The sequence below is a fragment of the Nesoenas mayeri genome (genome assembly GCF_963082525.1).
Source record: "Nesoenas mayeri genome assembly, chromosome: 23".
In the NCBI taxonomy this organism is placed as follows: Eukaryota; Metazoa; Chordata; class Aves; order Columbiformes; family Columbidae; genus Nesoenas; species Nesoenas mayeri.
Window position 1 is genome coordinate 513,864 of NC_137574.1, and position 26,802 is coordinate 540,665.

Here is a 26,802-nt window from a genome sequence, read left to right on the forward strand (position 1 = left end):
GCTGCAGATTTTGTTTCTTCCTGCCTTTAACTTCACAGTGAAGCAGTAAAAGAAGCATTGAAATTCTGCAGCCCCTGTGCAGAAGTGCCCCTAAAATCCAACAGACCTCAAGGACTCAGAAAGCATTTGCAATTTCTGGAGCTGCTTTTGCTGACCCGCAGGAAGCTGCGCGCAGGTGAATGGTATCCCCCCGTGGCGCCGTGAGCCGCGTCACCGGCCCCGCCACAGCGCCGGCCCCGCGTCCGCCGGCCCCCGCCACAGCACCAGCCTCACGTCCGCCAGCCCCCGCCGCAGCACCGGCCCCGTCGCAGCGCGGGCCCCGCGTCACCGGCCCCGCCGCCCTCGGGCGCAGCAGGAAGTGCAAAAGCCAAGACCCTGACAAAGTTCACATTCAAACTGTAACGAGCACAGCAGGCAGGTGCGTGTGCGTGATAAACCAACACGTTCCCATCAGGAAACAAAAGAAAACAAGATATAAGAGTAAGGTTAAAGAGAAAACCCTTCAGCTCTAAGGTTATTCCGAGGTGGCTGCTGACCGGTCGCTCACCCGGGGACGCTGCCCTGGCAGAGGCGGGGGGACCCTGCGCAGACTCTGCGGGCACCTCCGCCCTCCCGCAGCACCGCGTCCCTTTAATTTGCCCATTTTCCACTTTCCTTGAAGTGTCAGGCAGACACGGTGTCACGTTCCCTGTCTCCAAAGCCTTGAAGTCATTTCTGCAGGCGTGCAGAGAGGCCAAGCGCAGTCTAATTAACCACCGCTCCTGCCCGGCGCCCTCCCTGCCCCGGGGACCGCGCAGCGAGACCAGCCGAACAGACACCTGCGCGTTGACAACGCAGACAGGAGCGGCGGGAAACTGCAGCCCCTGCTCGGGCACACGCGGCTGTGAAACCCGGGGCTGTTTGAAACTCAGTCCCAAAATCCAGCGCTTTGCTGTGGCACTAAGGGGACGTGAAGGAGCATTTGCTACTGCAATAAAGTGTCCGGCAGAGCCCGTACATCTCAGGGCCATCTCACAGCCACCCGGGACGCTGAGCGGTCACTTCCACTGGGCCCACACTACAGAAAACAACAGTTTCGCCAAACAGGCTGACAGAACACCAGGGACAATCAGAAAGCCTCCAAGCTGTTAGAAGTCCGTTTTTGGCACCCAACGTGCAGCGTTTCCCCGCAGCGCAGCCCCGGAGCCCCGCGGTACACGCGCAGCCCTGCGGACCAGGGGCGCTGCTGCAGATCACACACACGTAACGAAGCACTGGGACGACTCCCGGCAGCCCGAGAAAGCCGAGACGCCTGCGGAATGAGATCTGCGATCGTGAACATGCAAAAAGCCTGACGGTAACTCAGCAGCAGCCAGGAAGGTTCAGGGACCGGGAGGTTTGGTGGGAGAAAGGGGTGGTTAAAGCGTCAGCCAACAGACACTTAGGACAGGCAAGTTAATGAGCACACAGCTACAAACGAGAGCTGAGACAGTCACCATTCTTCAGATCCGCATCCACACACCAAACGGGTTTACACGTGAAAAAGCACACTGGCAAACAGCCGGCCTGCTCCGCACCGGCGGGACCACCAGCCAGCGCCTTACCGGGGAAAGGGTCGGCGTCGTCACCAGGCGCTGCCGGGAAGCGCGACGGAGCTGTTAGAACAAGAGGCTGATAACACTCACGGTGTGTATTTAACTCACTGGCCCTCTCCACTTTATCTAAACACCCTGTGACTACATCCATCTTCTATCGCAGACAAGCCTGAAGTGGGCAGAGTGATTTCCCACTCAAAACAAGGACCCAGAGTGTTCAATATTTTAAGAGGAGAGAAATTTGGACCAGAGAAGATTTACATTTCAGAGGAGCCAATGCAGGCGCTGGGAGAACACAAACTCTCCGTGTCAGCAGGTCTCTGCCACTCAGCTCAACATGTGGAGTTTGATAAGGTTATGTGGAAAGAAAAATGGATCAAATTTGGCCACAAAAGGGCAAATTGCCTCTTTCCAAACAGTCGGGACGCGCAGTGACAGCGTCACTCAGCGCCGGGCTCTGATCTCCTCCCCGTGCCCCGGTATGAACCGGCTGCTCCAGGAACAGGAACAGCACCGTGTCCAGCAGAGAACGGCAAAAAGATGCCGGTGCAGCCGCAGCGCAGGCGCCCCCCGACCCACAGCAGCGCTGCGAGAACCGCAGCACGGAGCGGCCGGGGAGGGCGAGCGCGCGAGGCAGGGAGCGCGGCCCGGCCAGCCCGGCACGCCGGTGAACCCGCCCAGCGGCGGGAGGCACGGGGCCGGTGAACCCGCCCAGCGGCGGGAGGCACGGGGCACCCCGCCCGTCCTGGCTGGGGCAGCAGCCCGTCAGCAGCCCGACCCGGACCGTCCGGGCTCAGCGCGCCGCCTCAGCCACGCCAGCCCGCAGCTGCCCAGCAGCACCCGCAGCCCGCGCGGACCGGCCTCCCCACCCGCGACCCCGAGCCCCGCGAGCCTCCCGCACCCACAGCCGCCCACCCACGCGCTCCGCGCCGAGCCCGGACGGGCCGCCCCCGCCCCGCAGAGCCCGCACCGCCGGCCTCCTCCACCCCGGCCCCAGCGACCCGACCCCGCAGCTCCAGACTCCCGCCCGCCCCCCGCCCAGCGCCCCCTCCCCACCCCTCTTTCCCGCCCTGAGCCCCCCGCGCCCGCCCCGCCCGCAGCCCCCGGGCCGCGCTCACCTGAGCAGGCTGGACAGCGGGTGCCCCACACCGCCGCTCCCGCCGCCGCCGCTGCCCCCGGAGCCGCCGCCGCCGCCCCCTCCGCCCGCCCCCGCGGAGCCGCCGAAGCCGGAGCTGAGGCGCTTCCCCGACAGCAGCTTCTCCACGGCGGGCAGGTTCCCGGTGCGCGCGGCCTCCAGCAGCTCCTGCTCCTTCCCCATGGCCCGCACCGGCCGCCGCCGCCTCCCGCCGCGCCACGCCCCCCGAGCGCCCTTCCGGGGCGGGGCCTGCGCGGGGCGGGCCGCGCGGTGGGGCGGGGCCTGCCAGGGCGGGGACCGCGCTGGGGGCGGAGCCTGCGGGAGGCGGAGTCCGAGGCCCTTCGCGGCAGCCGTATCGCGTCATCAGGAAGCGCCGTCGCTGCCGGCGCCATGGCGGCTCCCGGCGAGGCGGCGCGGGACGAGCTCGGGGCGGCCGCGCAGGAGGCGCCGCCCGCGGGGGCCGGGCCGGGGGAGGCGGCGGAGCCCGCGGGGGCCGAGGCGGGAGCGGCCGGCGGCGGCGGCGAGGCCAAGGCGGAGGCGGCGGACGGGGAGGTGAGGCCGCGCCGCGCCGCGGGGCAGCGGGGCCGGGCCGCGGGTGCGAGCGCTGCGCTGTCCGCAGGGCCGGGGCGGCGAGGCGGAGGCGGCGGACGGGGAGGAGCCGGGGCTGCCGCCGTGCGCGGGCAGGAGGGTGAAGCTGGAGCTGAAGGAGCGGAAGGAGAAGAAGCAGAAGGTGGACGAGGACGAGATCCAGAAGATGCAGTGAGTGCCCCCGGGCCGCTGGCGGCGGGGTGGGCTCTGCGGGGCCGCGGGGCCCGCCCGCCCGTCCCATCCCGCCCCGCCCGTCCCACCCGTCCCATCCCGCCTGCCCCGCCCGTCCCACCCGTCCCATCCCGCCTGCCCCGCCCGTCCCGCCTGCCCCTCCCGCCCGTCCCTCCCACCCGCCCGTCCCATCCTGCCCCGCCCGTCCCGCCCGTCCCATCCCGTCCCGGGCCGGGGCAGCGCGGCTCTGCGGGCGGCCCGGGAGCCTCAGGCTGTTCGGGTTTGTGTGAACCACGATTCTCCCCCTCCAGGATCCTGGTCTCGTCCTTTTCGGAAGAGCAGCTGAACCGCTACGAGATGTATCGCCGCTCCGCGTTCCCCAAGGCTGCCATCAAACGGGTACGGTGGCGCTTTGCCTCAGAAGCCTGAGCTCAGGCTGAGCTTTCCTAGGCCTGGCAGGCTCAAGCCACTCAATACGAGTTGAAACGTTTCCGTGTCGCTGTGTCCTGCGCAGCTGATCCAGTCCATCACCGGCACCTCCGTCTCGCAGAACGTGGTTATCGCCATGTCCGGCATTTCCAAGGTCTTCGTTGGGGAGGTGGTGGAGGAGGGTGAGTGGCAAATGTTAGTGTTAGAAATTAAGCCTATGGGGTAAATTCATTAGAGCGGAGCAGCAGGACGTGGAACACGCCTGCGCCCCTGGCGGCTGCCGGCTGTGCCGTGTCCCCGAGCTCACGCGGCCTCTTTGGTTTTTGTTGTTCAGCGCTGGACGTGTGTGAGAAGTGGGGGGAGCTGCCCCCTCTGCAGCCCAAGCACATGCGAGAGGCCGTCAGGCGGCTCAAGTCCCGGGGACAGATCCCCAATTCCAAATACAAAAAGATCATCTTCCACTGAGCGGCCCAGGAGCAGCGAGAGGACGCGGGTTCAGCGCAGCCTCGAGCGCCCGGCTCCGGAGCTGCGGGACTCGGGCTCCGTCTGCAGCTCCGTCCTTCTGTGGCCGCGGGGACGGCTCTGCTGTTGGAGCTTCTTGCTGCACTGACCCTCTGGGTTCCCACCTGCTGCTGGCACAGGTGCAGTGTGTCTGTGCACAGAACTGTCCGGTTTTGTACATTAAACTTGTTATTGTATTGTCACTCTTGCTGGACAATGCTAATTGTGTAATGGCCTTTGTGTGATTGCAGCGCGGCGCCACCGCGCTGTACCGAAAACGGGGCAAGGGGGAAGGTGAGCGCGAGGGAAAGAGGGAAATAAACCGCAGGAGCCCGTCAGGAGGTTAACAGGTTTAATTTCGTTCCGTGGTTCATAGAACCAATAAACGCGTGAGTGGAAATACACTGTGGAGTCCCAGCACTGTCTAACTCACAGTCAGACTTGCACGTTGCCCACCCGTGCACGTGGGGATCCCCGGAGCCGCTGCCCACGTGCGGAGGCTCTGCTGGGGGACGGGTGACTCGGAGGAGTAAGCTGAGAAACAGCCCTTCGGGAAAAGGCTCTACAGGGTAAACTTTGCTCATCATCGTCAGTGGAGACGCGGGAGTTTTTATCCTCCCGCTCCTGCCCTGGGGAGGGACGTGGATTTTGTTTTACAGAACGTTTTACTGGTACTTGAAACAGCAGAAGTGCCTTAGTTGAACAAAAGCATCTGAGTTGCTGCAGCAAATGTGCTGTGAGCAGCCCGGCCCCAGCCCGGCTCAGTCGGCACGGCGGGAAGGACACGGCCAGGGGACAGCGCCCCAGGGACCGCGCTCTGCGCCTCCCCCTGCCCGCCGGCTGGGGACGAAGCGGGACACCACCTCCGACAAAACCTGAACGTGAAGAAGAAAGAAACCTCCCACTTTCAAGCAATTAGTGAATAAAAGAACAACACTGCGTTCCCCCACGGCAACAGTTCTTGCATTTCCTGCTGCGTGCAGGCAGAGGGAGCGAGAACAGGAGCAGGGGGACGGAACGGAGCCCGAGTGTGCTGGTGCGGGCTCTGCGCAGCGGGGACGGTGTCACGGGCAGTGCTGGTGTGACATCGAGCTGGTGGGGAGGTTTGTGTCACAGCTGGTCCAGGTTCGCAGGTGCTGTCACCTCCTTTCTCTCGCTACAGAGCTGCTCACAGCAAGAGCCTGTGTGGCCACAGAAGGTCCCCGGCCCTTCAGGACCTGCTCTCACTGCCGCGCTGCGTGCACGGGGCAGAACGGGGCAGGACGGGGCAAGGAAACGCCCGCAGACATTCAAAACACGTAAAGTGCATTTTCCTCTGGAGAAGAGGCCCCGCGGGCTCCTTCCCGTCCAGTGCCCACGCAGCCCACCCCCGTCCTGACGGGTGACCGAAGGGGCTCAGGGAGCAGCGCGCCCGGCGCTGGGGGCAGCACAGCGGGGGCAGCACCGAGCCGGTGCCGCGAGCACCAGAGCTGGCCCCGCTGCGCAGGCACTTTCCTCACTCGGGGGGGCAGTCACCGCACGTTTGTTTTACAAGCACTGAACAGCTCATGTGTCAGAAATGGTGCATTGACACAAACACAAAATGCAGCTGGAAAAATCCAAATCAAAGTTTGAAATAAGATGAGGCCCAGCGAGCTCTGCTGGGGGTAACAGGGGAGGGGTGTTCGCCCCGAACCTCACACCTCCTGCCGCAGGACACACCCAGACCCGCAGAAACCGCGTACCCGTTGCCTTCGGTGCCTCTGGATTTGATTCTTGCAGCTCATCAACAACATTTCCTTTTTTACTTTTTAAAATTAGTGTTTACTTCATATTTTACTAGGGTTTTCTTTTTTGCCCCCGGCCCTTGCAGAGGCTGTTTCTTTATAGACCACGTCAGTCACTGAGCACAGGGAGCTCCTCCTCCCCAGGGAAGCAGCTCCCGAGGAGTGAGAACACAAACCACGCTCAGCGCTGCAGCTCCTGCTCCACGTCCAGCCCGCCGCGAGCAGCTGCTCCTGCCCTCACACAAACATCCCCGCTAAAGGACGGTTGAGCCCAGGCAGGAACGCGGTGCTAATACAAACAAAACCGTGTGGCAGTGCAGAACGCAGACGGCTCCGTCCTGTGCGGCCAGCGCTGCTGTCCCCCTCCACTGGCGAAACCGGCGTGCGATGGTGTGGGACAGCGTGCACCCCAAAGAGAACACCCAGGTCATCTCGTTCTGTGACTTAAGCAGCTTCCTTCCCAACGAGGACGGCTGAAAGCAGCGCGAACCCAACACGGACCATCTCCAGCTGATACGGGGGGAAAGGGAGGGCTGGAAGCAGCTGCCGGCACCGCCCGCGGGCACAGAGACAACGGAGCCAGGTCTGCAGCCGAGCGCCGCCCTGGTGAACAGACCGCTCCGCGCTGCCCCGCCAGCCCTGCCTTCTCTTCTCCCTCTTCCGAGTTCACTGGGATCACCGCTGGTTTCCGTTCTCCGAGGGGATGGGGCTGCAGGAGGCTGACCCGTTAGCAGCCATAGGATCCAGCTGGCCGCCGCAGTGCTGGTGCTGGGCTGTCCCGAGCTGCGGCTGCGCCTTCACCGTCAGAGCTGGAACAGGGGATTGTATTTCCTAATCTCCTGCAGAAGGCGAGTCTTGTCCATGTTGGCTTCTGCAAGGGCTATTTTCATGGTCTGAAGCTCCCTTTGCAACTCTGGCACGTCCTTTAGCTGCAAGAGACGGGGGAACCAACCCAGGAGTTGCCAGAGGCCGGCAGCCCCGCAGAGCTCCCACAGCGCCTGCTCCCAGAGGGAAACAAAGCAGGAGCTTTTGAGATGAGTTACACGAGGTAACACAACTGCGCGAAGCTCACTGACACGTGGCCCCGGCTGAGCTGCAGGACCTCCCGGGCCCGTCCCGAGCGGCGGCGCGGGCTGCCGGGCTGGCTCCCCGACCCCCGCTCCCTCCAGACCTCCCTTCTCCAGGAACGGGAGCCAGACGTGCGGCGGGCAAGGTTTCAACCCAACAACAGTTTTCAGAAAGGGACCGAGAGCTGATGCTGGGCTGACCCTCACGTCTCAGAACTTCTGAGAATGCCCGCGAAGGAGCTGCAGGCGGCTGCCTGCTCCGCAGCGCACCCGCCAACGCACGCGGACAAGAGGCCGCATTGCCCGGCGGTCACTCACCTGCAGCCCCCGCGCTCCCGGCACCGGCTCCTCCTGCTGCTGCGGCGCTGCCGCGGGCTCGTGTCGCTGCGCTGAGCCCTCCCCGCGCGGAGCTGCGAGCAGCACGGGAAACGTTCAGGGTGGACATTTATACAACAGGGTCCTCAGGACAATAAGAGCAACTTCATCTTTTTTAAAAATCAAACTAAACCAAAATAAAATCTCATTCCCATTTTAAAATGGAGAAACTAAAGCAAGGGAAGAAGTGCTAATCTGTCCTGACCATGTGAGCTCAAGGAAGCACCAGGCAGGAATTCAGGCGGCCAGTTCACCGGTTTAGGTCTGAACCTGCTCGCCTGCGGTATCAAACCGTCTGTCCAAACGGAACACCCGGAGCAGGCACGAGAGAGGCAGGAGCGCCGGGTCCAGAGCCGAGCGCGCGCAGCCCAGGCAGCTGCACCGCGCCACGAGCGCTTGTCCGCTGTGGTGGAAGCGCCAGCGCAGAGCAGGACTAGGGCTGCTGAGGGCCAGAGCCGCCCCGCCGGTGGGCTCCAGCGCCCCAGCGCCGGCACAGAGCAGGACCAGGGCTGCTGAGGGCCAGAGCCGCCCCGCCGGTGGGCTCCAGCGCCCCAGCGCCGGCGCAGCGGAGCCCGCAGCCCCCGCCCCGCCCGGGCAGAGCCGCCGCAGAGCAAGGGAAGTTTCCCCGTTGTTGCTGACCTGTTACGTAGAAAACTCCATCATCCCTGCGCTCCACAATGACGTGATCTAGTGCCACGGTGATGGGAACGGGGCCGGGGGAGGTGGGGTACACCCGCGGGCTGTCGTCCTGGAGAAACCGAGCGGAGGTTACAGCTCTGCGGAGGATTCCCCCGCGCCAGTGAACGGCAGCACCGCCACAGCTCACCAGGGTCACCTACCCGAGGAAAGGCCTGGCTTTGTTAAACCAGGCTGCATGTGAGTCTTAATCTGTGCAGAAATCACTCCCACAGAGCAGGAGCTCTGTCCTGCCCACAATGAAGGCTGAGGAGGGACCCACCACCATGGCGCTGGAGGCTGCTCTCACAGCTGTGCCACGGACTCCTCACTCAAACCCCTCGCCAATATCCCTGAGCCAAAAAAAGCCAATATCCCCCGGTCCGGAGAGTCTCGTGCTGCTGTGCAGCGCTGCTGGTTCCCACTTGTCCTGGAGCCGAAGCGTTGCTTTCAAAAGGGTTTCATCAAGAACTTCTGTCAGTGCCCCCCTCCTAAATACCAACCAGCTCTTACATAATGTTTTTCATGGTTAATTCCCTGAATGCTTACAGAAAAGGTCAAATATTTCCCATTTCGCACAAGCACTTGGAGGAAGCAGTATTTAATTCCCTCCCTTGAGCCTGTGAACCAGGTCAAAAACAAAGCCGGGGAGAGAATCTGAATGTCAGGCTCCCATTTCCCCACAATCCAATCTCTCAACAGTTCCATTGTGTTACTTGTTCATCCCTAGGGCAGTTTTTAGAAGCAAAATAAAACAGTTTTGGGAAAACAGGACCTCTGCAGAGGCCCCGGCAGGCCCACGGCGCCCTGCACGAGCGAGCTCTGCCCCGGCTGCCACCGGGGGAACCCGCGCCACCCCGTACCCTCACCTTCAAGGTGATTTTGGCATCCACAACTTCTATCTCCATGGGGATCACCTCGGGGATTGTTTCATCCTCCAGAAAGGGGCCCAGGTTGGTCAGGAAGGACATGGAGAGCTCTGCCGCGTAGCTGCGCACCAGCACCCGCAGGAAGCCGTTCTGCGCGGCCAGGGGCGAGTGCGCGGCGGCGCCGGGTCCCGCGCTGAGCCGCAGGCACACGGCCGGCGGGGCCGCACCCGCGCCGGGCACCAGCGGCTCCTCCGAACCCGCATCTCCCAGAGCTGTGGGAGAAAGACCTCACACAGAACATGGCACCAGCCGGAACACACAAAACCTGAACAGGAATCTTGAAAAGATGCCTGTGCGCTGTCGAGAAGCAGAATGAAGGGGCAGGAGCAGGACCGCGGGGCTGCAGGGCAGGGGCAGGACTGCGGGACAGGGACAGGACAGCAGGGCCGCGGGGTCGCAGGGCAGGGGCAGGACCGCGGGGCCGCAGGGTCGCAGGGCAGGGGCAGGACTGCGGGGCAGGGGCAGGACTGCGGCCGTCACCGCAGCTTTGGGGCTGCTGCTGGGCTTTCTAGTGGTTGTTGTTGTATTTGAACCACTGACAGAAAAGTTAGCATTGACATTCGGTCACACACAAATCATACTCGATCCTAAATCCACTGAACATTAACACTGAAGAACCAGTGCAAAGGGAACACTCCCTGAGCGCGGCCAGCATGAAAGCCAGTGCTAGAGACTCCAGGAGCCAGCCCCTTACCCAGATAGCCACGCAGATACTGCCACATCCCCACGTTGCTCAGCTGCTCTGGAACCACGTTCGTGACTTGTAAAGCAACAGATAAATCATCACCTCGTGCTTCTATTCCACAGTTCACCTCATTCATCTTCAGCACGAGGACAGACACCTGAAACAGCGAGCAACAAGATCGCTTCTTAAACACCACGACATGGCTCCAGATTCACTTCAAGACAACCTTGCAGTGCAAAGGAACAGGACGCTGACCAGCGGGGCGCTGGGGTCCTCGCTCTGCGACGTGGAGCTGTTCATTTCGGGAGACGCGCCGCCCTCGTCCCCCGCCGCCAGGCTCGTTCTGCTGCCCGTGTCGTCGTGGACCGGAGGAAGGTGCCCTGAGGGGAGAGGTTCCAGGCTGGGTTCTGAAATGGAAGTAACAACAACTCGATTCTGGCTCTTTTTCTGGTGTTAAGAAGCCCTGATCTCAGTATCTGCCTGAATCTCATGGCCTGTCAGCCTGTACCGTCCCCCGGGAACTCTCGCCAGCTCCTCAGACGAATTTAAGCAAGAGAGCTGGAGGGAAAGGCCGCCAGTGAAGCGCTCAGGGTGCCCTCCCTCCAGCCAGCCCTTCCTGACCCCTCCTCAGGGCCCGGTACCACCCAGCCCCCGCACGCACCCGCGGTCCCGGAACGCGCTGCGGCGTGCGGGGCTCACCCCGCCTCCCAGACACGGCCCCTCCGCGAGCGGAAAGAGCCGCTGCGCGTGAACCACTCCCGACTTCAAACAGGAGCGGCACGAGTGAGTTCTACACGAACACAGCGTGACACGGCTGCCCCGGCAGAAAACCGTTCGCTGGTGGGAAATAAGCACGAGGAAGAAGATAAAGCCAAGCGCTCGTTACCAGAGTCTGTGAGCATCACGAAGCCGTCGCTGCCATCGCTGTCCACAGACAGCCCGTCCTCGGGGCCGCTCCCGTCCACGGACGCGGTGTCGAAGGAGTGCTGGGACGCCGTCCTCTTCATGGAGAAGAAACGCAGCCGGCTGCTCCCCCCGCCCGGAGTCACCGCGCCCTCCTCCGCTTTGGGCACAGAATCCCTGCCAGAAACCAGCGATAAAGGCAAAGAGCTCTGCCTCCACATCACGCAGATATGGGGCTGGACTCTGAACACCTGCGAGTCAGACTTCAGTGTTCTTAGAGCAAGCCCGAGATGAAGAGCCAACCTGTCTCTAATCCAAATGACACAGAACGCAGAGGCGCGGTCGCCCCGCGTCTCCCCGTTCCCGCAGCCTCGCTGCTGCCGCGCGGGGCCCAGGAGGGCGGCCGCTCACCTGGCGGGGGGCAGGGAGAGCATCTTCTGCACGGTGGAGGTCATCTTCTCGCGGCTCAGGCTCAGAGCGTCCTTCGTGATAGACATGGCTTCTTTGGTGAGGCCCATGGTCACGTGCAGAGCCTCCTTCGTGGCATCCTTGGTGATGTGCAGCGCACTAGACAGCTCCACCTCGATGTTCTTCAAAGGGATGAGCTCTGCCTGAGCACTGAGCGCGACGTTTCCTCTCCCCGAGGGCTGCGTGTCCGAGGCTGGGCTGGAAGGGCTCTGAGGGGAGCTGCCGGGCTCTGCTGCTCCCTCTGCAACCAGGGCTTCCACAGCTTCGCGTGCCTCCTCGACCAAACCTTTCTCCGCTGCGCTCTGGCTCCGTGGCGCGGTACTCAGGGCTCCGTCGCTCGCGGACCTCGGGAGTCCCTCCAGCGGGGCACTGGTCACCCCGGTACCCGCGTTTTCAGCCCCGCTCTCCTCCGGGAGCTCCGAGGCGCCGCGCACCCCCTTCTCCAAACTGCTCTCTGACCTCAGCTCCTTCTCTTCGGCCGCCAGCCCCTCCTTGCTGTCTGAAGGCGAGAGCTCCGACTCGATCAGGCTCGTTGTGTCCGAGTCAAGGGATGTGGGTTCCAAGACGGCGCCTGGTGCGGGGTTCATGAGCAGGGCCACTTCGGCGCTGTGGAACATCGCTCCTACACACGCGGACACGGGGTCCACAGGACACCCGGTCACCTCCTGGGTATCCTGGGCCAGCTGCTCCTGCAGCGTTTGCAGAACTTCCTTCATCCTGAGCAGCACCAAGTACTGGTAGTGGTTGAGCCGAACTTTGACGTGGACAGATGAGGACACAAGCACGTGGATATCAGCAGAGGTTTCCAGCTCTTTATCATCTACTCCATCATTAATTCCACAGTCAGATTCTCCCAAGACATCCATTGTGTCCGGGGCCTTGGAGATGTTCTTCAGGTCCTGGTCAGTCTTTGACCTCTGACAAACCGCTTGCTCTCTGGAAAGGCTCTCCTGCTCGGAGCGATGGCTGAAGCTGGCAGAAGGCTTCATTTTCAACTCGGAGGCAACCAGTTCCTGTCGTTTAGCTATCTGCGCTTGCCCCCACCTCTTGGGAAGGCAGGCCCAAACTGAAAGAGGAAACGGGTCAACAAAGCTCAGGGCTCTGCCCTTTGAGCTTTCAGCCCCCTCGAAGTCCAGGGAAAGCTCAGTGAAATTCACCGACCACAGATCTTCAGAGGCAGCGGTTCTGTGCAAGAGCCGGGCAGAGCGCGGCCGCTCCCGAGGCCTGTCGTCCACCTCGTACGCGTGGCGCAAGAAGAGGGTGTGCAGGAGGCTGAAGTTGTCCTGGGCCCGCGGGAACTTGGTGTAGCTGGAGTGGAAGAATTCTGAGCTGGCAAAGCGACGGAAGAGGCCCTGGAGGTCCCGGCAGGCGCAGAGCGGCGCGTGGCGCGTGTTGGTGGCGGTCACCGCCGACGCGCAGGCGCAGACGCTCTGTGGGCGATCTGGGTGGTCGGTGACTTTCTTCTCCACGGGGATGTTAAGCTACACAGAGGAGAAAGACGTTACAAGTAAAGCGGCGAGAAGGAACATTAACAGAGGCTTTTACTGGCCATTTACATGGAAGGTCAAGCTGGTTTACTGCCCATAGATCCAACTACAACTAACACAAGTGGCAGACAGAAGAAAGTTAGAGAAAGGCAGAGGTTTTGTTCTCTCGTTCTGGACTCCAGCTGCATCCTGGTCTCCTGTTCCTTCCACAACAGGGAGGGAGAGAACACTAGAGACTGGGAAAGGAAGGGAACAAACGGTACCTTCAGCCGAAAGCCATCCAGTCGAACATCAACATGCTCATCACGCTTGCCTGAGCCCTCCAGTTTGTAGATGGCTTTGAACTGCTCCAAGCTGCGATAAAGATCCAGACAGAAGAGATTTATCCAGAGCACGCTCGCTGTGTCCAGGGTCAGCATCAGGCCGTTCAGCTGTGCGTACAGGTTTGGGCAGGGAACTGGAACGAAACAGCATCGAGACAGGTCAATATCAGAAAAGGCACCTGGGTGGTCTGCGGCTCGGGGTACAACCCGCACCAACAAAACCAGCGCGGAGGGCTTCACCGGCTGCCGGCAGAGACGCCTCCGGCTGAGCAGCAGCCGCGGCGCAGCAGAGACACGAGCTGCGCCAGGTCTCGCACCGCAGCCGCTGCAGAGCCCCAAAGCACCCACAGCCCCACTGCAGAGCCCCAAAGCACCCCACAGCCCCACTGCAGAGCCCTGAGAGCTGGGCAGACACAGCAGGCCCTTCAACATGCTCCTGGACATGGTGCTTTGCAAGCACAACTTTGCCTCCACGTCCTGCACTGGGCAAACTCCATCCCGCCCTCCCAAAGGCAAACGAAAATAAATAGAAAGGCAAACATCAGAAAATGAAACAGAAATGGACACCTAGAGAACGTGTAACAGGGTTAACACACCTAGAGAATGAAGAGCTGATCAATTATGTAAGAAACTTATGAAAGAAGGTGCTAACCTTGGTGTATTACCTGGAAAGTCTTGATTGTCTGGGAAGTAATACTCTGTGAATTCGACGTGGATGGCAGAGACCTGATCCGGAAACTTGAGGAATTTTCTGCTGCAGGAGAGCAAGGGGGAAGGTTTCCTGCTCTGCTGACCAGCCGTCGAGACCTGAAAACACAGTTGGGCAGAATTCGGATCTGGCAAAACGCAGCGTCCCAGTAGCCCTGCAGTCTCCTCTGTTCAATCCTCCTCGTTTTCACATCAAACATACTCTGCTTTCATGTAAAACAAAACTTTCTGCTACCTGCTCACATTGCAGCTCTTCTGCTTTGGGGGAATTTGGTTCTTCGTCTCCTGTCACTGCCAGTAAGGGCCATGACAACCAGAACTGGGTGACATGAACGAACAGAACTGAAATTTATTAGAGCTTCCTTGCAGATTAACAGCACGTTGGTAAGTCCACGCCAGTGCCTGGTACCGGTTACGCTCTTCAGTGGTTACAGGGAGTATGGCCTGGCCCAGCCTGGTGCTGCTCCCTGTCCCGGGTCAGAAAGCACGAGGGGAGGCTTATCCCTCCTCTGTCACGAACCCATATCCTCACGACTTCTCAAACGCACGACACCCTCTCCCCTGCGCCTGCCTCACGCTCGTGGCAAGTTCAGATGTGAACAGAGCGCAGACACTGTGGCTGTGCGTGCAGTCTCCTCTGGACACGAGAACTATCAGCAGGTCATGCTTGGGTTAAAACATAATAACAGCATTTGGGTTCTCCGGGCAGAGTTTTGACTGTCTCGGATGACATGGGATTTGCATGATTTATTTACATATCAAGATGTTGTTGTTTTTAAACGCCATGGACACCTCCAGACGCTGCCGAGATCCTGACCTGGTGAACATCCACGTCATCCACTCGAACGACCACGCAGCTGGACCGGAGCCGGTGCCAGGGCGGGCGCCGGAGCTGCGGCAAACTCGTGGGAGGCTCCCGGCCCCTCTCCAGGGGACTGCTGTGAGGGCTCGACGAAGCATCTGTGGGGATGGCAAAGCAGAACCAGCGGGGTTTTACTCACGTCCTTTGCAGCAAACTTCACCATCAATACCAACACGTATGTGCTCGCAGAGCCGAATTAACAGCCCCAGAATCAGAAACAGATGGGCAAGAAAAAACAACGGAGACTTTTGAAGGAGGAACACTGTGAAAGATGAGTCTGCTCTAGCAAGGGAACACGCTCTCCAGCCAGCCTTTAAGTATTTCATTTTTGCTTTATATGCTCACTGATGGACAAACTCAATAGATAAGCCAGAAAAGTGACCACTGCCATGGTCCATCCTTGCTGCAGCATTATTGCAGCGACAGCCACTTTCCTCCCTAGTGCGCTGGGGATTCCTGCAGCACCGAATCAGGCTGCTGAACTGGGGACAGGCAGCTGGAGACAGCGCTGGGTGGAGCAGAGCTGTCACCATCTCCTGCTTTACTGGGAGCCCGATCAGGTCCATTACCTGGTTTCCTTTTGAACGGGGAAAGTGGAGTCCTGGCAGATGCAGGGTCCATTTCTTCATAAAGCTTCTCAATCTTGCTTTGAAATTCACTGACCAGCTTCTTTGCCCACTGGCCCCGTGTTTCCATCGCTTCGCTGTACCTCACCCAGTGCTTGCAGGCATCTCCTGCAGGAAAGCAAACGTCCTGCCTTTAGAACTGGGACTCCTGCTCACACACAACCCTCCTGTGCCCCCAACACATGCAAATCTGTACAGCATTCCTCTTTATTGACATCAGATCTGGAACACGCAATATGCGGCATATTATGTGCTTGTGAAACGCGCGCAGGCTTTCGCACAGCTGCCGGCACGTGTCCCGAACCCGGGTGTTGGGAGGAACGCCGACGTCGCTTTTCCTCGATACGGCAGCACTGTTGTTCGAATCCCGATCCCCTCGTGGGGCCGGGAGGCGGCACGCTCCCTACCTGCCCTGTGGAAGGGGTAGTAGTCGAATGCCATCCTCCGGAAGGTCAGCTGCATGGCGCCGCCCAGCACCCCGTGCTTCAGCGCTCCTGCGGAAAGCGGAGCACAGCAAGCGCGTCAGCCCTGCCAATCCCAGTCCTGCCTCGGGAGAACGCAGAACAACGCTACTGACTGACGGTCACTGTGCCACTGTTAAGGTATCACCTTTTAGAAATCCTGTCCTAGGCAAGGAAAAGGACAACCGACTGTAACAGGCCAACAACTGACATCATAAGAACCGGGCCTAGAATCCCAAATACCAAACCACAAGACCCCATTGCTTCCCAGGCCCCATCAATGATGCTTCTCCCTACAAGAATCAGCACTCGTGTTTCCAACACCTGCTGGTACAGCCAGTGAAATACAGACAACAAAACTCAGCCAAGAGGTTGGTAACAGCAGCTCGGGAGACAGCGATACACAGATCAGTTCTAAAACGTCACGGGACGGATGAGGCAAATCCTCAAGGGGAAAATCCTCCTTGAAGACAGAAGATCAATGACCGGATTAACGTTCGCCCCGGTGCTGCGCCCGTTACCTGAGTCCCGGGCGTGGCTGTCGTCGCAGACGTGCAGGTCCAGCCGGGAGATGAGGAGGTGGTACGATGACTCCCTCATGTCGTGCTTATCGAAGTACTGACCGATGCTGCTCGCGCTGCCTCCGGGCGGCTGAGCCCAGGACTGCGCGGCGCTCGGCGCGGGCGGCGTGATCTGTTGGAGAGACCGGCCCGGTGAGAACTAACGCACATTAAAAAACACAAACAGAAAAGGGAGAGAGCGCTTATAATGCAATTAAAACAACTCATGCAGTCTTCCAGACTGCAAGGCACCAAGTTATAGAAATTGAATTGGGAGTCCAGAAATCTGGATCCCTTCCCGTGTTCTCATGAGAAAACTCCCCGTGGTTCTGCCTCCCGTACATCACGCTCCCGTTCGCTCCTCTTGAAATACGCCTCAAGACTCCTGGACACGAAGGGCTAAGTATCCGCGATCCCCCCGTGACGTGCAAAGCCCTCCTTCCCCGAGCTTCCCCAAACAGCCGTATTCCCCTTCCCTCGTCCTGCCTCTGAAGACATCTTTGTCCTCTGTCCTACGTACTCGGTCTGTGATGTGTCAACCATTTACTCAGCACAACACTTTTACAACAACGAAAGTTCAGGGTTGCTGAGAGAAGCAGCTGTTCTAGGGCTCTCACACGCTGCCAGGCCACACGCAAACCAAACAACGGTTGCAAAAATCAAGAGCTCTCCAGAGCATCAGGAAGAAAAACAAACCAAACAACAACAGTGCAATCAGACGCCACTGTTTTCCCTCGAGTGTCACAGCTCACTCTGGTTTTATGTCATAATTCCTTACACCAGTCCCGTCCCCCAGAGAGAAACTGGCGCTTCCACCTTGTGTTTCCCCTTCTCCTGGCAGACCAGCATCCGCACCACGGCTCGCTCACCTGCACGGCCTCCGGAGCCAAGCTCTTCCTCTGCTGGGCAGACTTCTCCATGGCCTCGCTCAGCGACTCCGCGTATTTCATCATGGCCTTCAGCTGAGAGTCCGTCAGCACCCAGAGCAGGTCGTCCAGGAGAAACATCAGCTTGGACGCCATCACGTTGCAATCTTTGGTCTGAAAATACACAGACATTCTTCAAACCACACAGAAGCTGTGGCAGAAACCAGAGATGCTGCTCTGAAACTCATCCAAGAGGAAAGCCAACTCATCCGGTGGATGTCCACAGGACCTCCTCTGAGACAGTCGGCAGCCAAAGCCACGTCCCGTTCAGGAGGCAGATCGCTCACCGGTTCAAAACAAGAGAGGTTTATTTTATTTTTTTGATGTATGTTTCTTCACATTTCCATTGGCAGCTAAAAATAAGGCTACCAGGCTTAAATCTCCCAGTAGAGAGATGGCAGCTCTCTTTGAGACGTTTGAACCAGTTTAAAAACCGACTGCATACATGTTCTGTTCCCCGGGAAATCAGCTGCCTGGACGCTCGTGAGAACACAGCTGCTTCCCACCGAAAACACAGGGCGATGCAGCAGCTTGGTCTCAGCATTTGCGAAGGGCAAGAGCGGCTGCTGAGGAACGTGGGCGAACTTGGCACCGGCACTGCGCAGGCAGCGGGGCTGCGTCCTGCAGCCAGCGGGCAACTCTCACCCTCCTCTTGAGGGAGATCCGGATCCTCCCCTGGTTGGTGATGAGCCTCAGCGGGGTGCTGACAGGATCCTGGTCGCCGTTGTCAGTGGCATCTGCTTCTATGCGCAGTGTCTGCCAGGTGAGCTCTTTGAACGTCAAAACCTGCCCAGAAGAGGAGAAATAGGAAGATGCTGAGACTTCCGACAACTTCAAGGGTTACACTAAGCACTTAGAGGGCGAGGAATGAAACAAGGCCACAGAAAACCATTCACTCTACTTTTCCTCTGTGATCCCAGTACAAAAATGAAATTGTGCCCCAGGTAACATCTCTCGCGCTGAGTTTAGCACCAGACAAACCACAAAGGCGTTCAGAGCTGCTCCAGTTCCACTCTCAGGCTGGAAGAGCTCAGAGAAAGCTCCGAACACAAGGCGGCTCTCAGCCTCCCTGTCCAGCACACAGCAGGCACGCTGACCGACCCCTCGCGCTGCGAGCGCTGAGACACCATCCTGACCGGCTCCGCACCTCTCCGCGCTGCGGGTCGGTGATGCGCGTGAGCCGCAGATCGCTCTGCTGCCAGCTCGGGTTGACGCTGTAGCCTTGGAGCTGCCAGAGCTCAAAAGAAGCGTGAAAGGCCTTGGAGTGAATCTTGATGGTGATGGAGTTGACAACGATAAACATCCCCTCCACGACCTTCTCAGCAAAGCCGTATTCACTGCAAAGAGAAGACCCCCCAAAGTCGTCACCTGTTACAACAAAAGGCCTGGTAGAGGTGAGCGTACAGAGAGACTCCAGGGCTTACAAGCAATACCAGAGCCACTTAAACCCCAGTGCAGAGGGGCCGCGGGTAACTGAGAACAGCGGCCACCCACACCCCAGGGGTGCGCCAGAAAGAGACCCCGGCGCTGGGCTCTGACCTCTGGCCGGCGGCAAGAGCGATGGGCGACTGTCCGTTGGGTGGCCGAGGCTCTTCGCACGTTCGCATCTCCACCTCCACTTTATCCAGGTACTGTGAAGACAGAACATGGGGCGATGAATACAAGACCCAGGCTCAAGCTCAGCCTACCAGCCTTAGCTCGGGGACTCCGGGCAGGGATCAACAGCTCCCGCCTCTCCCAGAGCCTCAGGTGTTCGGGCTCCCACAGCAGCAGCGCCAGGGTCGCTTGGTAAGCAGAATCCCCAGAAGTGGGGGAAAACAAGCAACAAAAACCAGGCACGAGGTTGGCCTGGACTTGGCTGAGAGCGCAGCCCAGCGCCATCCTGCAGCGAAACGCGGGGCTCCCGGGAGTCACCGCGCCAAACAGGACTATCTCAGAGCTCCATTCCAGACAAATGGAAACTGAGCATGCACCTCACAGCTTCCCCTCGCAGAACTCTTCTCCAGGAGGAGAAATTAAAGAGAGCGAGGAAGAAAAGGAGCGAGCAAGAGAGGAAACGTTACCAGGCAGATCGGGTGCGTCTTCAGCTTCGTCCACTGGATCTGAAAAAGTGAAGCTGAGGTTAGGAGAGTTGCCTTTGCACTGGAAAGTTCTTCTCTGAGAAACGACCACCGTGACAACCACCGTGTCCTGCCGTACCCAGGTCAAACAGGCTCACGCAGACAAGTGAAGAGACTTTCCAGCCAACACCTATAAACCCGACTTAGACCTCACCTCTCATCACAACTAACAGATACTGTGTAGCTCAAATTCTCATTTTTCCTGTTTCTTTATGGAGAACGTTCTTGTTGCTGCTCCTACGGGAACTCCAGTAACTCTTTTGAAGACTGTACGCAAACCAAAAAGATCTGGTTTATTTTCCCACAGCAACATTTATTCTGCAGTTCTTGTAGGAGGGAGAACAAATGTTGTTACTAAATTAAGCAGATCTGACTCTAAAAACAGAGCTGATCAGATGAGCAAGACAGGCACATTTTTATTACCACTTGGCAAGTCTCTTCAATACACTAAAAACTCTTGGATTCATGTAACGCAACTATGGTTATTACCAACTGAGATCAAACAACCTGGCATTTCATATAAACTGCAAAAAACCAATTCTTTGCTCTCAAAGCACAAAGGGGAAGAATTTGTAAGAGAGGCTCAGTGTGCGAAAGTGCCTCTGCAACTATCTGCAGATTTGACACAAGCAGATGCGGACGCTGTGGACGGTGCCGCAGCTCTGGGTGTCAGAGGAGCGCTCTGGGTGTCAGAGGAGCGCTCTGGGTGTCAGAGGAGCGCTCTGGGTGTCTGTCAGAGGAGCGCTCTGGGTGTCAGAGGAGCGCTCTGGGTGTCTGTCAGAGGAGCGCTCTGGGTGTCAGAGGAGCGGCTCCAGAAAGCCTCTGGGCAAATTCCCGGAAATCCATCAGGGGCAATTAACTAGAGACCTCAGTGCTGGCTTAGCAGGGCCCCTGCGCACCTTCCTGCGCTCTCAGCACCCTCAGTGTGCCGGCCGCAGCAGGGCAGGGCGCTGGCGAGGCTGCTGCGCCCACTCACCCCTCGAGCGCAGCGCCCGAGACGCGTGGACTGAATTGCACCGCGTTCTCCATCAGAAACTCCCGGTGACAAAGCGGCTGCCGAGGGAAGGTGCCGCCGCGCCGGGGGACGCGGGCGCAGCTGCTCCGCTCACCCGGATAGACGCCTTGTTGCAGTAGACGCGGGTGATGGCGAGCCAGGTGGGCAGCTCCAGGACATTCTGCAGCACCTCCTCGTCCAGCTCCAGGTTGGTCAGCTGCCCCTGCCCCTTCAGCGTGCTCAGGTTGATTTTGTCTGGAGACAGATTCTTGGTAAACCTACAAGAGGAGAGAGAGGAGACTATAACGCCAAGCCCCAGAAAAGCTGCTGAGACTCGAGGAGCCTTTAGAGGCCAGTTTAAGAACCTGGTTGCTGCTTTTATTAAACTCTTTCTGATGTTTTTAAACCCAGGGCATGTCAGTCACTCCAGAAAGAAACAGCCTTTACACTCTGACATTTGAAGGACTTGTTTGTTTTTTGTTTTAGGTCACATCCGGGTCCTTTCCTGCGCACCCCGTGGCTGCCCTGACCGCGGGTCCTCACCGCGGCAGCCGCTGCTCCCTTGTCTGCAGCTGGAACCTTCAGACCCTTCACGCGGCTGAGATTTGAACGCAATGGATGAAACTATCCCAGCAGGGCTGCCCAAGAGCAACGTGCTCCGGGGCAAACCTGGAAGCCTCTGGCTTCATTAGGAGCACTGCGATCCCTGGGGAAGCAGAACCGGCTCAGGGGACATGGGATCGGCGGCGGTGCGAGGAGCAGCACCCTCGGGGACGGCTTCTCCACCGCGCCGCGCACCGGGGCGGCGCACGGGAGCGAGGCCGCTGCCCAGCACCCTCCGTGGGCACCGCACTCCAAGCTGCAGCCTTCCCAGTGACTCACGCACCGCCGGAGCCAGCGCTGACTGCACCCTCCTCCACGTCACTAATGCTGCCCAGAAAGTGGAAGAGAAAGAAAGCCCCTATTGTCAGCGCAGGCAGGATTAGTGTCTCAGTCAGTCACATGCTGCCATTCTCCCTCTTTCCCTGCACCAGCAGCGTGGGCTACTCTTGTGACGGGCACAAAGGCCGTTCTGAACAATGTCACCGCGCAGAGGGCAGGAGGGACGGCGGCTGCTGCGGCACCGCGGGAGCTGCGGCACCGCGGGAGCTGCGGCACAGAGCCGGCCGAGGCACCGGCAGCCGCGGGTCGGCCAGCCTGGGGCGTCCTGCAGGGAAAGCGCCTCTCCACAATGAACGTGTTGTGAAGAGCAAGTCCGACAGACGGCAAAGAGCTGCCGATGCCAACCCCGCGCCACCGACGCAGCAAGTCCTGAAGAGGAGGGTGGCACAAGCTGCTCGTGCGCTGCTCCCGGCTGCCAGAGACCTGGCGCCTCCGCGGCCTGAGCAGGCGATCGCTGTGCCACGCTGCCACCCCGGCTGGGCCCAGGGTGCACACCCACAGCTGATTAAAGACCAGGGTCACTACACACCCCCTGCGTTGACACATTCCTTGGAACCGGCTGCTCCCTTTAGCAGAGGCCGGTGCTCACACGCCCGGGCAGGGCTGCACGGGGAAGCAGAGCGCGGCTGCTGCGGCGCAGGACCGGCCGGCGCCTGCGGGGGAACACGCACACAGACACTGCTGAAAATGAGAGCACGCGCATCCAGGGGCAACACGCGAGCACCCTTGTCTCACGCTAGCCAAGCGGCTCTGCTGAAAGCCCTTGGCATCTTGGCCACTGGGGACTGCAAACTAAGAATAAACCAAACCCAGCTGGCCGGGCAGGTAACACAAAGCGCCTGGCACCGCGGGCCCTGATCGGCTTACGGCCGGACAGGCTGCGCGCCGCCGCTTTCTCACGCTCGCAAAGCAGGATCAGACCCGGCTCAGGGCCCATCCCGGGCTCAGCCGCGGAAGCTGCTTTCAGCTGCTAATGCGGAAAAAAGACAGAGGACACGTCTAAACCCAGGAATTGCTGTTACCTAGTGCGTATGTGTATCAAAAAACCCAGTAACACAGCAAAAGGGCATCAGCTGTGAAACAGGACACTGGTGGAAAGAGTGGTATGAAACAGGAGCTAGCTAACAACAAACAGCTGTTTGTATCATCGCCAGGGAAAGGCTGCAGAGATCCCGCTGACCTGGTAAGAGAGGCACCACGAGTACTGCCGGCCTCCTGCCCACGAGGCGTTCTCGGTGCACCAAAACGTTTGCTTGGAAAAAGGTCCATGACTAGTAAGAGAGGTCAGTGACTTCCAAACACAAGAAAACTTTCAAGGGAGACAGAGGCAGAAGCTCCAGCGGTGAGATTGCGTCTGAGAATGAACCAAAAATTAGTTCGGAGGAAATAAAACTGGGCAAGTGATCAAAACTTCAGTAAAATGGGAAAAAGCAGCTGGCTCCAAGACACAGGAAGAAGAAGTAAAAGCCCTTTCAGGAAGAAAAGCCGCTTCAGCCAAGCTGTTGTATGACTGTGCAACAACGTTCCTGGTGAGCGCACCCGGTGCTGAGGGCGCACTCAGCGCTGCGCCAGGAGACGAACGCCGAGCCGGCACAACGTGGGACTCGTTCATCACAGCACTAGACGGGCCCAGCACCGACCAGCCGAACCGTTCCCGCTCGGGAGGAAGCCACTGGGAACTTAGGGGAATCTCATCAATCCCAGACCCACCAGCTGTTTAGGGATGGAAAGCACCACATCTCATTAGCAAAGATCAGCCACCTCCACCACTCCAGGCCTGTGCACAGCACCCTGCGCCCCGCACCGCAACGGGGCTTTCCCTGGGACAGTCCCGGCGCAACGAGCCCGGTGACCTCACCCGGCTCCAGTTCCACCGTAACACCGTGCGCTTCCCCGGGGCCGGCTCCGCGCACCCCGACAGGCTCCCCGACGCGCCACTGCTGGCTCCGCGCTTCAGCTTCCCCCCTTCCCAGCCTTCAGCTGTGCTGAGCGAGCGGCCGGATCGCTCACCCACCCAAACCAGACACCGAACGAACGGCCGGATCGCTCACCCACCCAAACCAGACACCGAACGAACGGCCGGATCGCTCACCCACCCAAACCAGACACCGAACGAGCGGCCGGATCGCTCACCCACCCAAACCAAACACCGCCTCGCTAGTACTGCAAAACATCTTCATGCTCAAAACAAACGAGTTATCAGCTCTCTAGGCTCCGACTTATCTACTGCAATACAAAACTAAGGTAATAAGACCTTGAAATCCCAAGTTAAACTCACAAAGGAAAATCAACATTTCTAAAGAGATCAGGAACGAGTCCGGACTGTTCCACCAAACACCGAATTCCACACCTTCAGCGCCCCGTCCCGAGCAGAGGTGACTTGAGCACTCTGGACACTGGAAAACTGCAAAGGCTCCAGACCAGGTGCACCCACTGTCGACTGATTTGGTGCCGGGAGGCCTGTAAAGCAAACCAGACAGAACCCGAAAGGAGGGGCCGGGGTTTTGGCAGGGGCTGAACTCCCCCTCGCTGAGGAGCTGCTTTACTATTTCCAGCTCCTTGGCCGGGAGCTCAGTGGCGTTTAAATGCCAACTGCCCCGTGCTCCGAAACCTGGAACCCAAACCCGCGGCGGCCGCCAGGGAATTTCCCAGCACTAAACCTCACTCAAAACACAACACACGGAAGAGAACTAGGAAGAAACGTAAATAAATGCACGAGTCAGCAGCCCCACTTCCCAGACTTTAAGAAATTATTCACCCTGTGATCAATCGGCACTTGTGTTCCCAGCCTGCAGAAAATGACAGGTTATTACATAATTCACACTCAACGGAGAAGCTGCAGGGGCGGCCGGAGCTCGAGCAGTCGGGGAGAAACGAGGCAAGGGGAGCAGAGCTGTTGAGCAGCCCCTTTCCCGACGGCCCGGCCGGGGCGGCGCGGGCAGGACCCGCAGCGCCCGCAGCCCCGGGGGAGCCGCCCACCCGTCTCCCCCACCGAGCGCAAGTGCTGCTCATTTGTGCTGCAACGGGAGTTTGTTCAGCGCTCCAGAACCAGCACAGAGCCCAGTGGAAGTGGCTGCACACACCCAGCATCCAGCAGCCGACACACGCTCCATCAATCCGGATTGGGTTGTTCTGGTAAAGTGCAGCACAGCAGCTCTGGTTCTAGAGATTACTCTCTGTGAAAGGAAAATGTCACGTCCTGTTGTGCACACGCTCCCCTTCCCTGCCCGTCTTGAACAATGAAGCCGTAGCTGTTTATTACTTTACCCCACAATAGCCTGGGGTTCTGTCTTTCCATCAAGAATTCCTCAATATTAACATTTTAAACAGTAAAAGAAGCCACAGCTGCCCCTCAGCGCTTGAGCACGCAGCACTGCTGCAAAATGCTTCAGGACAAGTGAGAACTAAACAGACCGGAGAATTCAGACCGTAATTCCTTATAGCGATTTCCAGATTGCAGCATTTAGCCAAAAATCTAAGCCCTGGGGTGGGGAAAAAAGGGCTCTCTGGCTTACAGAACCCCCCACGCCTCCATGGGGGCAAACGATGCGTATCGGACACCACGAGCCGCCCTTCGCCCGTCCCAAGGGCTCCGCACGGCCGCCTGGACCCCGTTTTGGCCGCGGACCCACCGCCCTGCCCCGCTGCCTGTTCCGAGGGGTAACAGGTCCCGCTGCTGCCGTCCGAGCGCGGAGCCCAGCGCCACCGAGCCGCGGGCGGCACCAGCTGCAGCGCCCCTCCCAGCCCGTGCTGGTGCGGGGCAGACAGGGTCCAGGAATTTAAGCTTCCGAAGCACAGCACAGGCTAAGCCTTGCAAAACACATCTGCAGCTCGGCTCCGTCAGCACCCACAAAGCCCGGCTTTACAGATCGCCAGCGGTGCTGGACGCGCGACTCCCTCCATCCGAACCGCTGCTGAACTCGCTCACGTCTCCCCGTCTCGCGGTCTCCGGTGAATGCTGCTTGCAAGTTTCCAGATAGAACAGGAACAAAAACACCCCCCATGCAGAAATGACTTCACGTGAAGACATAACAAGAGGAACAAAGAATTATTTCACATGCAAGTTGAAATCAGAAAATAAAGGCACATTAATGATTCAGGAGCAAAATTCTTCCAGGCAAACGAGCGTAGGTGAGAGAAAGACCCAGAGGGAGCGCGAAGCTGTGGTGTTTAGGGGAAACAAAACCGAAATGGAAAAACATCATCGTTTTTATGCAACATTAAAGCGCGTTTCTGAGAAGCGTTTAGCAACGCGCAGGGGGACGCGGCTGCGGGCGGAGATAACGCGGCCCCGCGGGCCCGGCGCTGCCCGCGCCGCGAGGGATCGGGCCCCGGCGGGGGGATCGGGCCCCGGCGGGGGGATCGGGCCCCGGCGCCGGGCCGAGCGTCCACCGCGCAGCGCTCACGGCCCCCCGGCCTCCCCCGCCGGGGCCCGCAGCGAACTCGCTGACAACGGCAAAACCTCAACGAAAGCGGCAACCGAGCGGCTGAGCAGCGGCCCGGGCAGCAGCGTCCGCCCGCTGCCGAGCGCCGGCCCGCCCGGCAGGAGCTGCGGCCCCAGCCCGCCCGGGCACAGCGGCCCCAGCCCGCCCGGGCACAGCGGCCGCTTCCCCCCGGGGCAGGAGCCGGGCCCGCGGGAACGCCCGCACCGGGGGCACCGGCCGGGGCTGAGGGGCCTGAGCCCCGCGGGACGCGGCCCGGGGAGGGGGCGCCTGGGCCCGCGCACGGCGAGACGGACCCGGACCCGGACCCGGACCCGCTCCCGCCGGGCCCCCGAGCACCCCCGGGCACCCCCGGGCTCTCGGAGACCCCTAGCCCCCAGGCCCCGCCCCGGGCCCGGCAGCCGCACGACGGGCACTCGGGCCTGGGGCGGTGGGTGATGGCCCCGGCCCCCCAGCCCTGCGCAGCCCCGCGGGCAGCGCCTCTCACCGGGAAAGGTGCTTCAGGATCTGCTTCTTGATGATCCCGGCCATGCCGCGCGGGGCCGCTCAGCGCCGGGGCGCGGGGCCCATCGCCGCCCCCGCCCCGCCCCGCCCCGCCCCGCCCCGCCCGCTGCGCCCCCTGGCGGCCGCGGGGTCCCCATCACCGCCCCGCCCGCTGCGCCCCCTGGCGGCCGCGGGGCCCCCATCGCCGCCCCCGCCCCGCCCGCTGCGCCCCCTGGCGGCCGTACTCCACAGGGGGACCCCCCCACCCCCAACCCCACCCACCCCAAAACTGCTTGTTGATCAGCCGCAGGCTTGGAGCCGCAGGTGGGGAGGCACAAGGCCCACAGCAGCACTCCCAGACCAGCCAAAAATAAGTTTTAACGGGTTTTTTTCATTAAAAAATGTTAGACATAAAACAATGTAACCAGGGAGGCTGCTTGGAAGAGAAAACGTAAGTTTCTAGTAGTTTGTGTGCTACTCGGTTTCCATGTACAGCTTCATCAGCGCCCCGTGCTGACCAGCACTAACCCCGCTGGTTCTTCCCCCAGCGCTGGTGACGGGGAGGGTTACGGCTCCGGTGCGACGCCGAAAAACACGTCGAC

The 26,802-nt window shown here is 60.0% G+C and overlaps 3 protein-coding genes across 7 annotated transcripts in view; 1 reads left to right on the plus strand and 2 right to left on the minus strand.

Moving 5' to 3' along the window:
• The window catches only part of ANKS1A (ankyrin repeat and sterile alpha motif domain containing 1A), a gene marked incomplete at its 5' end in the record, with an annotated part of 53,518 nt that extends 50,626 nt beyond the window's left edge, over positions 1-2,892 (minus strand). For both annotated transcript variants that reach the window (XM_080358417.1, XM_080358416.1), the window contains one exon: positions 2,693-2,892. In XM_080358417.1, the coding sequence (XP_080214543.1) occupies positions 2,693-2,892 (200 nt within the window). The remainder of the gene's footprint in view (positions 1-2,692) is intronic.
• A 157-nt stretch (positions 2,893-3,049) lies between these two features.
• Positions 3,050-4,628, plus strand: TAF11 (TATA-box binding protein associated factor 11). The gene is made up of 5 exons (XM_080358457.1): positions 3,050-3,261; positions 3,329-3,468; positions 3,780-3,867; positions 3,983-4,079; positions 4,232-4,628. The coding sequence occupies exons 1-5, from the start codon at positions 3,100-3,102 to the stop codon at positions 4,360-4,362; spliced, it is 618 nt and encodes a 205-aa protein (XP_080214583.1). The 5' UTR covers positions 3,050-3,099; the 3' UTR covers positions 4,363-4,628.
• Positions 4,629-5,957: 1,329 nt separating this feature from the next.
• BLTP3A (bridge-like lipid transfer protein family member 3A) lies at positions 5,958-26,293 on the minus strand. 4 transcript variants are annotated; one of them, XM_080358168.1, is made up of 21 exons: positions 26,205-26,293; positions 20,449-20,611; positions 19,283-19,321; positions 18,759-18,850; positions 18,367-18,556; positions 17,865-18,005; positions 17,163-17,333; positions 16,255-16,426; positions 15,680-15,766; positions 15,216-15,380; positions 14,602-14,744; positions 13,742-13,883; positions 13,017-13,210; positions 11,210-12,747; positions 10,782-10,975; positions 10,151-10,302; positions 9,905-10,052; positions 9,151-9,422; positions 8,246-8,354; positions 7,550-7,641; positions 5,958-7,093 (listed from the first exon to the last, which is right to left on the minus strand). In XM_080358168.1, the coding sequence occupies exons 1-21, from the start codon at positions 26,246-26,248 to the stop codon at positions 6,968-6,970; spliced, it is 4,374 nt and encodes a 1,457-aa protein (XP_080214294.1). In that variant the 5' UTR covers positions 26,249-26,293; the 3' UTR covers positions 5,958-6,967. The 4 variants fall into 4 exon arrangements, with proteins under 4 accessions (XP_080214294.1, XP_080214293.1, XP_080214295.1 ...); XM_080358167.1 differs by having other exon boundaries at positions 16,255-16,453; XM_080358169.1 differs by having other exon boundaries at positions 6,974-7,093; positions 7,550-7,691; positions 16,255-16,453.
• Positions 26,294-26,802: the final 509 nt, after the last annotated feature.

Bases quoted from the DNA above. Each gene is read 5' to 3' on its own strand.
- TAF11 (XM_080358457.1), top strand. From the start codon at position 3,100: ATGGCGGCTCCCGGCGAGGCGGCGCGGGACGAGCTCGGGGCGGCCGCG. The intron at 3,469-3,779 runs GTGAGTGCCCCC...CTCCCCCTCCAG, and splicing joins GACGAGATCCAGAAGATGCA to GATCCTGGTCTCGTCCTTTT. The intron at 4,080-4,231 runs GTGAGTGGCAAA...TTTGTTGTTCAG, and splicing joins TGGGGAGGTGGTGGAGGAGG to CGCTGGACGTGTGTGAGAAG.
- BLTP3A (XM_080358167.1), bottom strand. From the start codon at position 26,248: ATGGCCGGGATCATCAAGAAGCAGATCCTGAAGCACCTTTCCCG. The intron at 20,612-26,204 runs GTGAGAGGCGCT...CTCCTCTTGTAG, and splicing joins ATCCTGAAGCACCTTTCCCG to GTTTACCAAGAATCTGTCTC. The intron at 19,322-20,448 runs GTGAGCGGAGCA...TCACTTTTTCAG, and splicing joins GCAACAAGGCGTCTATCCGG to ATCCAGTGGACGAAGCTGAA.